We start from the raw sequence: 14,487 nt of genomic DNA, 5'->3' as shown, positions 1-14,487 counted from the left end.
TTATAGGCTGCTCGGTTCCACTGAGTATGCAATCTCTGACGGTTCCATCTGTTAAATGGGTTGTCCCATTTTGCCGTTTTCACGCAGAGATGGGACTAAGCAGTGACCCCAGGTGGCCAAACTTGCGGAAACCGCCAAGCAGGCTGGCGCTCCGCAGTTTCCACAACCCCTATTCTAGTTATTGGGCTATGTAAACTGTAGCAGAACAAGCTACGCTGCTTCGGTAACTCCTGAGTTTTGGAGCAGGACAGCTTGCTGCTTCATCTCCTCTGGCAAGCCCAAGGACCCCAAGCACTCAGCTATCTCTGGCAGATCCCACAGAGTCATTGTGCAAGCTTCACCTGCCGGAACCCGTCCTTGACCTAATTAAAACCAAATACTGACACATTTGATTTTTAGCAATTGGAGAATCTTTTTATTCTATTTCCTCTACATGATTATGGGGGCGATCTTCTTGCCTGTGCTGCTATTAATAGTATTCAGAGACCATAGGAGCCTGTAGATTGGGGGAATGCTCTGTGACCTTTGTAGAGGTCATTGTGTAGGGAGGGGGAGGAGGTGAGCTGTGAAATCCCCTATTGTGAATGGGGGATCCTGTATTATCACTGTAATCCTGTGATGATGATGATGATGAGATGACTGCTGGGAAGTGATCTCTACAGAACAGGAAGTGTAAAAACTGCAAGATATCAGGATTTTTAAAATATAGATAGTTATATAGAAAAAATTATTAGAAAACATGTTTAACATGTTGTACCATGGTGGCTACAGCTTTGAGGAACATACCATGGTTGCTTTGACTCTTGGGGGAAAGAAATGGGCCCAATTTCAAGGTTTCCTACCAAATCCACCAACTCTCCACATAATATTGTGATCGCTTTACCACCCATACATTATCTCAGATTTTATACTTATTTTTAGGATAGAATAGCCCTTGCACTGAAGCCTAAGAGGACACATACAATCGCCGTACAAGCTGTTTATCTTGGAAACGACCAGGCGGTTCAGTCCATATGACTGTCCATCAGGCACATTAGCATCAGGAATTCGCACCATAGTTGCTGCTAAAGCAGATGTGACCTTTGAGGCCGGTCACAGATGCAGTGGTCAGGGGTCCATGTCACTTCCAAGCATGTGCTGAGGGAACTGCAAGCAGCTGGGCATGGGGCAGCAGGGCGGGCACAGTGGGACCGCAGACAGGTGAGTGGCACACATTAGGAATATGGGGTTGTCGGTTCCTTTAAAGAGGTTGTCCCATCTCCTCCATTTCATGGCCAAGATGGAAATAACCCACAGTAAGCTCTGGCTTGGGGAGGCAGAGTTACGGAAAACGGACGAGTGGGCGCTGCTCTGCTGTTTCCATAACTCCCATAGCAGTCCATGTAAATCTATTACAGATCATACATTGTACACAAGGTTACATTTACATACACTTCCTACTGGGTTCCAGGTTGGATTTTTTGAGTCTCAGCCATGAGATCATAGTCACCAGAATCGTACAGATCAATAAAAAATAAATAAAAATAAAATCGCCATGATCGGGGTGATCAAACTTTATTTTAACATTAATGTGATCAAAACACACACAAAAAAAGTGTAAACCGCCTAAGACTCTTCATTATGACACTGCTGTACCATATCCCTATGGGTGAAAGGGAGGTCTTGTGGTCTCCACAGGAGCGTTCCCATTATATTCATCTTCTTCCTTTGTCCATTACGATCCAATAATAAATAACTCTGGTTTTATTTTATCATTTAATCTTCTTCATTTTAATTTTGTCGCACTGAAACGAAAGAAAAAACTGTGACTTCTGATGTAAAGACTCCAAAGTTGTGTACTATATTATGCATTATGTACCTCAGGGGTGGAGCAGATAGGGAGATCTGGGCGGGGTTAGTGCCGGGTACTCGGGGGAGTGCCAAAGAGCCAGTGCAAAGAACTGACCTTCATGTGCTTTTTAAAGTCCTAATATACCCAATAGAGTGATTGTTGGGCCCCATCAGATACAAGGGCCCAGATGTGACCGCGATCTCCAAACCCCCTATTTTCTACCAGTTCTCCTCTACACATGACAATCTCAGGCCACGTCATGTTTCTTCTTAAACTTACCAAAGGCATATTTGGAAAAGAATCCGGCAAGCTGTATGGATGTGTCACTGTGGAACTGGAGAAGGAGAGAATTTCCAGTTGACCTGATACTGGGCACTTTGACGCCTTTGCCACAATATCTGCCGATCAGCGGGGAGGTAGTTTGCGGCCCATTAAACACCAGGAGATAATCAAAGGCGCAGGTCGACATGAATTCCACATTGAAGTCTGTTATATTTAAAGACACCTACGAAAGAAAAAACAGTTCCATACACTGAATCTCCAGTCTGTATTCACCACCACCACCCAACCATGAAACTATCTAGAGGTGAGTGTATAGGCTGTATATGTACATTTCTTAGTTGTGTCTCTTTTTGAAAAAGCTGATTGATGACCAATATGACCGCCATTACAGTGGAGCTATAATAGTGGCCGTACTGGTCATTACCTAGGTTTACCAGGATCAGATATACTTAGAAGGGGTTAACAACTTTCCACAGGATGAATAGTAAGAGTTGGGTCTGACTGGTGGACCCCCCACAGATCATGAGGAAAGTGGTCTCGTGCCTCCCATCAAGCACATGTGGGACGTCATTGGTTGACAATTGCAAAGGGAGCTGAGAGCAACAGATCTTGATGATTTACGTGCTCAAGTGCATTCATCGTGGAAGAACATTCCTTAGATAACCATTAATAACCTCGTTGATAGAGACATGTAGGTGCGTGTGTTTCTGCATCTGGTGCTCATAATTTTGAGGACTTTGTTTTCGCTTTTTATCATTTGCATATTATTAACATATCGTTTGATCCTGTGATTTCTATAATTCCACAGCTTTTCCAATTTCAATGATGAAGGGTGTATGCACATGAGCCCAAAGGAAGGCAAAATAGAGATTTATCAGTGCAGTCACTTGTCCATAGACTCACCACAAACCCAGGAGGCGCATTTATGGCCCAAGTACAATCCATGGAGGGGGGGTAATTAGCGGGGTACATGGGAGAAGAGATGGTTCCAGAAGAGTTGGTAAGCAAGGCACCACAAGTCACTGAAAAATAAGGAATAGATAGATATTTATAGTCACTTTACTAAGAAAACCTACTGATGGACATAGTAGGAACGAGTCCAGACGCAACGCAAAAAATCCACGGTGATTCCACACTTACATGCAGACCATGCAGCAAATTTACCCCAGATTATACCCCTATATATTGAATCTGCAGCAACCTGTGGATGGGGTTTTTAAAAAATCCCGGGTGATCTAGGATAGCAAAGGGCTTAATGTTACATTCCTTGTTAGTCTAGAACTGTGAAGGGGTCATTGGTAAACTGGACAGGTCCTGTCCTTATTGAGCCCGCTAGGTGATGGGGGGGAAGTGCCCAATTTGCCAGACCTTAAACCAGCCAGTGACTGACATAGTAATGATGGGTCCAGACGCAATGGAAGAAATCCACAGCGATTCTGCACTTACATGCAGACCTTGATGTAGATTCAACCCAGATTTCCCCTTATACATTGAATTTGCAGCAAGCCCTACATTTCACATGTGGATGGAGTTTTCAAAATCCTAGGCGATCTAGGGTAGAGAAGGGCTTAATGTTGCAATCCTTGGTGGTCTAGGTCAGTGAAGGGGTCAATGGTTAATTGGACAGGTCCTGTCTTTATTAAGCCTGCTAGGTGATGGGGGCCACTGATGGACTTAGTAAGGATGGCTCCAGACGTAACGGATGAAATCCACTTACATGCAGACTGTGCAGCAAATTCACCCCCTATACACTGTATCTACAGCAGGCCCTACATTTCACACGTGGCTGGAGTTTTCGAAAATCCTGGGTGATCTAGGGTAGTGAAGGGCTTAATGATGCATTCTTTGGAAGTCTAGGTCTGTGAAGGGGTCAATGCTAAATTGGACAGGTCCCATCTTTACTCAACCTGCTAGGTGATGGGGTTGGGGGAGAGAATTGCCCAGTTTACCAGACCTTAAACTGGCCATGAAAGTCTTCGAGGTGTGGCCAGTGTCTTCTTCACTTACCGGTGCTATACGAGGCCTTGAATCCAGTCGCCTCAATCATATTATCACTGACAAATTCAATAAGCATTGTAGTTCCTGTTGAAATCATGGGGGGCAGCTGTCCTGCTCCGCAGCTTCTGTCCAATAACAGAGGAGATGATCGACTTGGGCCATCATAAATTCTTAAGTAATCCGAGACGCAGTCTGAGGAGGCTTCAACGTCAAAAGCGCTGAACTGCAAGAAAATCTGAAAGAACGAGAAACATCTTAGTGTTAAGAGGTTCCTCATCACTCCTGCTGCAGTGTCTGATTGTATCCTCCATTTTCTTAGAACTCGTTGTTGTGCTGATTCTCTTTTATTTCACTTAGAAACTATTAAATAAATTGACAACCGTCTGTAACCATAGCCCTTGTCCAACGGTCGTGTCTCTACACATCTGACTCGGGCAGCGCTGCTTGGACAGTGTCAGACTATGTAAGGACACACCGCACCCATCGTGACCCATGTGCCTCACCTGATTGGATGGAATGCGAATGAGCCACATACAGTCAGTATTTTTGGGATAATTATTAGGGTAGTTGGAAGAAATTATTGATCCTGTAGAATTAGAAAAAAGTCCCCGACAGAGTCCTGAAAAAAAAAAAAAAAAGTATTGTTGTAGAATTGTGAATACAGCTCTGGGGTTTAATACAGGATGTAACTCAGGATCAGTACAGGATAAGTAATGTATGTACACTGTGACTCCACCAGCAGAATAGTGAGTGCAGCTCTGGAGTATAATACAGGATGTAACTCAGGATCAGTACAGGATAAGTAATGTATGTACACTGTGACTGCACCAGCAGAATAGTGAGTGCAGCTCTGGAGTATAATACAGGATGTAACTCAGGATCAGTACAGGATAAGTAATGTAATGTATGTACACAGTGACTCCACCAGCAGAATAGTGAGTGCAGCTCTGGAGTATAATACAGGATGGAACTCAGGATCAGTACAGGATAAGTAATGTAATGTACACAGTGACTCCACATGCAGAATAGTGAGTGCAGCTCTGGAGTACAATACAGGATGTAACTCAGGATCAGTACAGGATAAGTAATGTATGTACACAGTGACTGCACCAGCAGAATAGTGAGTGCAGCTCTGGAGTATAATACAGGATGTAACTCTGGAACAGTACAGGATAAGTAATGTATGTACACAGTGACTGCACCAGCAGAATAGTGAGTGCAGCTCTGGAGTATAATACAGGATGTAACTCAGGATCAGTACAGGATAAGTAATGTAATGTATGTACACAGTGACTGCACAAGCAGAATAGTGAGTGCAGCTCTGGAGTATAATACAGGATGGAACTCAGGATCAGTACAGGATAAGTAATGTAATGTACATAGTGACTCCACCAGCAGAATAGTGAGTGCAGCTCTGGAGTACAATACAGGATGTAACTCAGGATCAGTACAGGATAAGTAATGTATGTACACAGTGACTGCACCAGCAGAATAGTGAGTGCAGCTTTGGAGTATAATACAGGATGTAACTCAGGATCAGTACAGGATAAGTAATATAATGTATGTACACAGTGACTGCACCAGCAGAATAGTGAGTGCAGCTCTGGAGTATAATACAGGATGTAACTCAGGATCAGTACAGGATAAGTAATGTAATGTATGTACAAATCAACCCAACTTTTTAAGTAAATTGTTTCTATTTCTAAACTATAAATTCTAAAAATTCAGTAACTTCTTACCGCACTGATACAACTTGTTTATTTTTGCTATGTCCAAGGTACTGAGGCCGTATCTCTGCCCAATGTTTACGGAGGAGTCTGGTATCGGTACGATAGTAGGTAGATTATTTGTCTTAGAGAAGGCATATCTAAAAAAATACATACAAATGCGACACATTATCTACATTGAACCTAGTTATATCGGTTTATCTTATGAGCAATATTAGGTGGCATTTCTATTCGACAAGGTCGGGGGCAGACGTAACGTTTTCCCCTTAATTACAATAAAGCCCCCGTGATTATAAATGTATTACCTTCCCTGTGGATAAGTGATAAACGCTTCTCATGGGATAATACCTATAATGTGGTATCCAACAGAGAACATGGTCCAAAGCCTCTGTACGCTGGTCAATACGCATGCTTGCCTTATGATGGCTCCATGCAACCCGAAACCTGTACAGAGCCATAATACACATTCTGTAATTAGCATCTTCTCACCTTCCATAGTGCATCACCGAAGAGTAGTCATACTCAAGTCCCAAGTTATTGGAGTCATACTTCTGAAAGTTTGGTGCGGTTCCTAAAAATGGAAAAGATCGTATACGGTAAATTGTCACAACCTAGAAATGAGATGCGATTTTAACAGATGACATCACAGCGCCTTGGGCACGTCTTACCTAGAAGGACATTATCCAGTAGGACAGTCACATAGTTGTCACGGTCACTTCTGCTCTGCTCATGGTAGAATCCCAGAGCGTGGTTCAGTTCATGCTGGACCGACCCATGTGTCATGCATTCGGGAACCAGAGACAACTGCTGACCTCCTCCTATCTTACCGAGGTAGGACCAGCAGCTGGAAGAAAGATTCAAGTTTTATTATATTATATCACACAAAGTATGAACGAGCACAATCGAGCCAACGACAAGAAATACAATGTCACTCAGTTGACATCTCAGTCTTTAATATGGCTAATGGGTCTCCGTCATGGCGCTCCATGGTGATGGAGGTCATATAAGTGGGGACCCTCACCTCTCTATTTAGCCACAGTCAGGAGAACCAATTAAAAAATAAGCAAGACAATAAGCTATAGGATATGCCCCCATTGTCTGATAGGTGCGGGTCCCACCTCTAGAACCCACACCTACACCGAGAACGGAGCGGGGAAAGGTGACCTCTATTCATTTTTACGGGGCCGCCAAAAATAGCCGAGCACTGGCTCAGCTATTTCCATAAGCCCCATAGAAATGAATGGGAACGGTGGCTGCGCAAGCGCGGTGTGCTCCCATTTACTTGTATGGGGAGAGCGCTTGGCGGTGGGCGGACCCCGGGAAACCTGGGGTCCTCCGGCGACCACCTTCCCCGCTCCGTTCTGGATCCGCACCTATCGGACAATATTCTAGCGATATGCCTCAATTGTCTATGATGGGAATACCCCTTTTCTACATTTTTGGATCTGAATACTTTTGTAACTGCCCGTAATTTAGCATAGCCACTGAGTTAGTTAATAAAATGTATCTCTATAGCGCCACCTGCTGTTTGTTCTTTTCCTTATCTCTTGTCCACCTCCCTGAGGAGGTCGCACGCTCTCAGTTTAAATTCTCAACTGCCACCAGCCCTATTTTCTGTTAGAAGCTGTGGCACTTACAGCGAAAGAGCTGCAGCAGAAAGGACACACCACTGAGCTGTAATAAGGAGAGAGCTGCAGGAGAAAGGACATGCCCCCGCTAAGATGCCAACCTGAAATAAATCTATCAGCATAACTGGATTATGTGGGGAGATCTCTGGATCCATGTGAGGTGGAGGGCTGGTTCCAGCTTTGATAGAAAGAGACCGTTATGTACTATAGGAGGTCCGATTTTCATTTTTTACATCAGTCATGGCATAACCCCTTTAAAACTTATAATCATAACGCTAGAAAACCTCTCTTAAAGGGGTTCTCCGCTTTGGACAATCCCTACTTTCAGAAGGGTTTCTTGACATCAATCTCAGCGATCAGCTATGATCTGTGGACTAACCTGGCAGTAAGTGTTCAAATTTCCTGCAGTGCCACCACTGGAGAGATTAAGCATTACACAGAGCTCATTCATATCAATGGGATATGTGTGCAATCCAGGACAAGGCAGGTTCTTCATAGCTTTCCACTCTGTTCAAGAGATGAAGATCTGGAACAGAGGAATCCCCCCCCCCCCCCCCCCCCCCCCCTCTATAAACTCACAATTCACTAATGGGGTATCTGAAACTGGGTTTCCTAAACCAAACAACCCCCTCATGATCACTACTTTATCTCTCAAATCTCCAAAAATGTTCACATCCACATGTCTGACAGCACAAGCATGGTCTACGTACCCGCTCTGCACTACTATCTGCACGTAATCGGATTCTGTTGTCCTATTCGCGAATCGTACGCAGGTGAGAGTTTCAAATTCCTGCATGGCCTTCTGGATGATGGACACATAATCGTCACCTGAAAGTAGAATGACATGGGGCATTAAAAATTTCTCCAAACTGGTGAACACCTGTGACCAGATGTGTCATTCAAGGGTTGAAAAAATAATATTCTACATGCAATACCAGGCTTCACCACATGGTGTGACTATGAGCTGCACACAAAGTTCCTTCATTTATTCAAGGGTGGTAATATACTCTATCGCCACCTACAGGTTTCAATATTTACTGCAGTCATTTACATTTTTAGGTCTCCAATACAGAAATGACTTGATTGCTCTAAAGGTGATTAGAAACATTTTCCAAAAACAGCACCATTGTTTCTAGTATTGCAGCTCGGCTCCACTGAAGTCAATGGGGCAGAGTTGCAATACTGAACACAACCTGTGGACAGGCGTGAAGAAAACAGACATGTTTTTCTAATCCTAGACAACCCCTTTAAGCCTTCAGGTTTACTCAGCGGTATTTGGTAATGGGTGCTATGGTAATACTCACTGAATTCGGATGAGATGGTGTACGGCACATTGACCATTCCAGTGTTGTTCTTAGTCCATCTACAGGTGTCTCCATCACACTTTATGGCGCTGCGACCCATAACTAGAGCAATGTCTCCTTCGTGCATCGGCATTTTGCTCTCTGAAAACAGATATATATCAGTTATTACCGGGGTATTTACGCCATTTTTTCTCCACAGCTAATAAGGAGGATCTTATGGGTCAGAAAATCTTTATATAGCATGCAGCTCAGATAATGATTTGAATCTTAGATCTTCCGATACTGCTTCACCTATTGAGCCAGGGGACACACCCAAAATGGTCAGAAATGGCAATTTTGTAACACAAATAATTAAAGGCTCCGTCCTTTTTGTGGGCCTGCTTACAGGACTGTCCTACAAAAACAATGTCACTGGCATTTATTCCCTGAGATCCTCCACCCTTCACTTTTCCCATGACAGGAAAGTGGTCATCTGCCCCACCCCCTTATTGCTCGGGGGCGTAGACAATTCTCAGCCCACCCCTGAGCTCTTGCACATCTACCTTTGTTGGAAGCTGATATGATACTGAACACATCGGGAGGATCAACTTTCGGAACTTCCTTCACAATCTCTGCTAATAGAGAAAAAGAATTAGCGAAACTGAGTCCATTAGGTGATACCCAACATCCATTGTTATAGAGAGATGATAGGAGTGGGAGTCATTATAACTGCTGTCATTTACAAATGCAAAGAAACCTTAAAGAGTCATTTCCTCCTTGTAGATGTGTATCAGATATGGAGCAGTCAAACATTGAGGGAGAGATTTATCAAGACTGGTGTTCCCATACGCGCTGGAGTGAGAGGCACCTAATTTATTAAGAGGTCCACCACTTTTCTAAGTCGCAAATTATGGCGCAAACATGATGTGCTCCATAATTCGCAACCTTTTTACGCCACAATAGTGGTGTAAAACCTTTGATAAATTCCCCCTTGCATATTTGGGGTAAGTTCCTTCCTTCTGTTAGTTTCCGTAAATGCACATTTTGTCTTTCCATGCTTGGTGGAGATTCTGGTGCAAGGTTACATCTGTGCTCAGAACTTTCAGCTAGATTGATGCTCCCCCTCCCTCTCTCACAGCATGCAGTCTAACACTCACAGAGAGAAACTGCAGCTCCACACCCCTCCTCTGTTTATTGCATTACAATTTTTGGATGACTGAAGACGTTTCTCATCATTTACAGACAGGAACAGGGAATCTGCAGGCTGCTGGAAGTGCCCTCCTCAGACTGCTATAGATATGTGGTACAATCAAACCTTTAGAGTGTACCCTGCATAGATGGGGGGTTTTCTTTTCCCTAATTTCCATAAATGCACATTTTCTGTTTGCTGGAGATGCTGGTGCAAAGTTAGATCTGCTAGATAGATGCTCCTCCTCCTCTCTCCCAGCGTGCAGACTAAAACTGCAGCTGCACACCCCTCCTCCCTTCTGCATTACAATGTTGGGTGATTTGAGGAGGTTTTAGCACAAAATAAAATTCCACTCAGAATTCATGCACCTACCGTATTTATTTATGGCTTCGAAATTTATCTGAAACAAACAAACAGAAATGGATTAGAAGTAGTTATACAAAGTTATGATTATTTTTATATTGTGCCGATGGACACAGGATACTCACAGGATTGGCGGGGGTCCCAAAACTCTGACGCCCACCCATCATAAAGTGAAGTTGTGAGCCATGACTTGATGATGGGATGGTTTCCCATCTGAGCAAATCCTTTTCTAAATGCAGAGATCATCCGATCTCCACCTCAATATTGTCAGGCGGAAGCTGTAGGTGGTCACGCATGTCCCATATAGTGGTCGACCACATGTTGCATTACACAGCCCCCATACATACTGTATGTCGTCTCATAGGGTATATGCAGGGTGACTTTGACATTTCTGGGGCCCCAAGCAAAGTTATGTCTTGGGGGCTCTTGGTTGTACTACTAAGCTCTGCCCCTGTTAGCCCCACTCTCAGATTAGCAGTGCAGCCTGGGCATTTCTGCTACTGCTTAATGGCTTGCAAAGATCCCCATGGGCACCACAGGTGGTATGTCCACCCCGGTAGTCAGTGCTTGCCAACCACTTCTGGTCAGCAGGCCCCCCACCCACCCTCAATTTTTGGGGCCTAGAGCATTTGCTTGGTTTGTCTGGTGGAAAGGTCTGTCACTGGGTGCATGGACAGATGGGACAAGCCCTTTAGGCTAGAAAAACATTCATGAAAGCCACCAGTCCAACCAGCGTGCTAAAAACTTCCATTGCTTTACCACAGTGTCCTTCAAGCTTTTATACTGCAGGCTGCTAGGACATGCTGGGAGTTGTAGTCTCACACCAGTTGGAGAGCCACAGATAAGAGACCAGGGAATATAAGTTAGCAAATATTCTACCATCTTCTCTACGTAAAGCATGACATTTCTGAAGTCTCCTCACCTGTAGCGGCACACCAAAGCACATCTGGATGATGGAGGTCAGGAGAATGAAGGATATTCTTCTCTTGATCTTCCTCTGGTCCATCCTGCAGGGACTCTGATGTCTTCTCAGTATATTCCTGTACTAAGGATCTGGCTTCCTATGTTCTACCACAGCCAAATATCACCTTTATATTCTCAACCCGAGGTGGAGACCGACCAATCAGATATCAGGATGAGGATGGCACGTCACAAAGTGTAATGGCCCCTGGCTAGGAGAAGTATCACCCCAGGGTGAGGGCACTGAGATGATGGGTGAGGCACCCATTACCGCAGGCTCCATTCAGTTCACAGCGGCAGAACAAATTGCAATTTTGCACAAATGTTGCTAATTGTGCCCTTGGGGCGAGGCTCGTGTACACAGTCGTATCATGGATCTGTGTCGCACAGATCTCTACTGCACCTCTGTATCGAATCGGAAGCATATTGAGATACACTATGGCCTCATAGAAGGTCCACACTGGTCTGTGTCAGCTTTATTTTCATTAGAGCAGGTTTTTGGGGGGTTTTCTCCGGTTTTGGTTACACACCATGTGTTAAATTTGGTCACATTTTATACAGGTTTTTTGGTTTAGTCTTGTGCTTTACCCTGTAAGCTGACCCTATGCCACTTTTTGCAATTTTTTTTTTTTAAGTATTAAAATATGGCAAAAATGTAACTCTGCAAATGACCACACGCACCAAAATTTGTCCCAAACCCGCAGACAGAAATGTGCGGTAATGCAAATACTTACAAAATCAATCATACACAATATATACCATTATTTCCACTGAAAACGGACCAAGAAAATGCAGATCTATAAATCAATATTAGGCCTCATGCACACGACCGTTCTGTTTTTTGGGGTCCGCAAACCGGAAGCCGCCCGTGTGCCTTCCGCAATTTGCAGAACGGAACAGGCGGCCCATTGTAGAAATGCCTATTCTTGTCCGCAAAACTATTTTTTTTGAGGGGCCACGGAACGGAGCCACGGATGCGGACAGCACGCGGAGTGCTGTCCGCATCTTTTGCGGCCTCATTGAAGTGAATGGGTCCGCATCCGAGCAGCAAAAACGGCGGCTCGGATGCAGACCAAAACAACGGCCGTGTGCATGAAGCCTTATACAGGGGCTCCTGTCTTCTGTTAGAATATAGCAGCACTAGGGAACCGCTAGATTGATAGATAGATCTGAGATAGACAAATAGATAGATAGCTTGAGAAAGGCTCCAGTATAGAGTCGAAACGTCGCGCTTCCAGCATAGGTGATTAAACACTTTTTATATTTCTACTTGAGAGTGCTGCCTGTTTTCTATTATTAGATAGCTAGATCGATAGATAGATAGATAGATATGAGATAGAAAGAACTTAGATAAATAGATAAAACTTTAGCTAGATAGATAATAGATCGATAAAGCATGGATAGACAGATCGATAGATAGATAGATAGATAGATAGACAGATCTGAGATACATAGATATATAAAAAGATAAATAGATAGACCCTTAGGTAGGTAGACAGACAGACATACAGATAATAGAGATAATATGTTGCCACTATATAAATAAAGATAGATATTGATTATTTCTCATTATTGATGTTTTTATAGATTTTTTTCTGGACACTTGACTTTATGTATAAAAAAAAAGTGTGTGTTCTGGAAGAATAGTCCAGGGTGGATTACAGCAGGTGGAACAGATCAGGTCCTGAGGTCGCTCATTACATAGAGAATAGCTGGACAGGACAAGGCGTCACTTATCCTGTTAGTTCTGGGGCGGGGGGCAGATTACAGGACAGGTGCAGGGACCACTCCTCACTGCTCAGTGCAGTCTAATGCAAAATCTACTTATGGCACGTTAGGTAGGGCTCATACACCATGGACATGGTTATAACAGACGTCACCATCATTGTACAGCCTCTATTGTCTTTTATGGGGCTGTACTGAACTTCTGTATGAGGCCAGAAGGAAAAAATAGTGGTGTGCTCTGTGACTTCTAGGGTGGACATATTGGGGGGGAAAGGGGTTAATGTAAACCGTAAGACGCCTGTGCCTTTAATAATTGTCTTTACTCATTTCAGTCCTCTTACTAGGACTATCATCAAGCAAGTGAATACATAAAAGTGTCGAGTATTTAAAGGCACAGCCTCATTTGCAGACATAATTGGTCCTTCAAGAGATGCATGATTTGTGCAGAGTGATTAAAGATACATTGTAGCAGAAACATGATTGCATTCTCCAAGTTAAAGTGCTGCCGGCCGTGCACATACATCTGATAACGATACAAAGTATAGATCAGCCATTGTGAACATGGAGTCCATTATACCGGTGATTATAATAATCTGTGCAGTTGTGATTGCCGATAGCGAAACGCTCAACAGGCAAAAAGTACAGGGATGGAAATAGAGATCACAGCGTGGGTATTAATGACGCTTGCAGCACGGGTGAGTACACGTAGCACATTTGCGCCATTTCCATTTCATAAAAATTTAATTTAACGGCCACAAGTAAAAAAAATACAGCAAATAAAAAAATGTAAAAGATAATCATATAATAGAGACATCGAGACATTAGTGAACCAGCAGCAAACCAATAAATCAGATAAATTATTCTAGGGACTTGTCATATCCGATTGCAAGGCTCGGAAACCACTGTAGAACAGGGTGATGCCGCGGTGAAGAGCACATACTTGGTCCTAGCGCAGCTACATAGTATCCCCATATGGATATGTGGATGTGCTGTGGGGTTTTCTTCCTTTAGTGTGCAATAGATGTTTGGTCTTATCTAAACTACAGGCAATCCGTTCATCTCTACACTGACAGTGCTGCCCTGATTTTGGATAGAAAGATAGATAAATATGAGATAAATAGATATTAGATAGACATATAGAAAAAAACACATCTACCTAGTGGGTATGCACTCCTTTATAGGGGGGTTAATTAGTCTGATTTACTAATGATTTAGCTTTACTAATGATTTAGCTTCTGCAAGACATTAACCCTTTGTGTTGTGCTGCCTGTAGGACGATAAGGAAAGATAGATAGATAATAGATAGATATGAGATAGGTAGATAAATAGATAGTTACATAGTAGTTACACAGTTAATACGGTTGAAAAAAGACATAGGTCCATCAAGTTCAACCAAGGGATGGGTGGGGACGCGAATCCCAGAAGGAAATGAAACCATTAACCAATGTGGATAAATAGAACTGTAAAGAAAGCAATAAATGACAAAACAAAGCATTTAAAT

General features: G+C 43.4%; 1 protein-coding gene across 1 annotated transcript; it reads right to left on the bottom strand.

Annotated features, from left to right (window-relative positions):
- Positions 1-1,679: 1,679 nt before the first annotated feature.
- On the bottom strand, positions 1,680-11,307 carry LOC120979999 (embryonic protein UVS.2-like). Its single transcript, XM_040408864.1, has 13 exons — positions 11,224-11,307; positions 10,311-10,362; positions 9,313-9,381; positions 8,771-8,911; positions 8,177-8,294; positions 6,507-6,682; positions 6,328-6,409; positions 5,851-5,978; positions 4,615-4,730; positions 4,121-4,346; positions 3,017-3,135; positions 2,111-2,336; positions 1,680-1,784 (listed from the first exon to the last, which is right to left on the bottom strand). The coding sequence occupies exons 1-13, from the start codon at positions 11,305-11,307 to the stop codon at positions 1,771-1,773; spliced, it is 1,551 nt and encodes a 516-aa protein (XP_040264798.1). The 3' UTR covers positions 1,680-1,770.
- Between the last annotated feature and the right edge of the window lie 3,180 nt (positions 11,308-14,487).

The sequence above is a fragment of the Bufo bufo genome, chromosome 10 (genome assembly GCF_905171765.1).
Source record: "Bufo bufo chromosome 10, aBufBuf1.1, whole genome shotgun sequence".
NCBI classification, from domain to species: domain Eukaryota; kingdom Metazoa; phylum Chordata; class Amphibia; order Anura; family Bufonidae; genus Bufo; species Bufo bufo.
The sequence above is the reverse complement of the archived record's forward strand: the minus strand, read 5'-3'. Positions and strand labels throughout refer to the sequence as shown.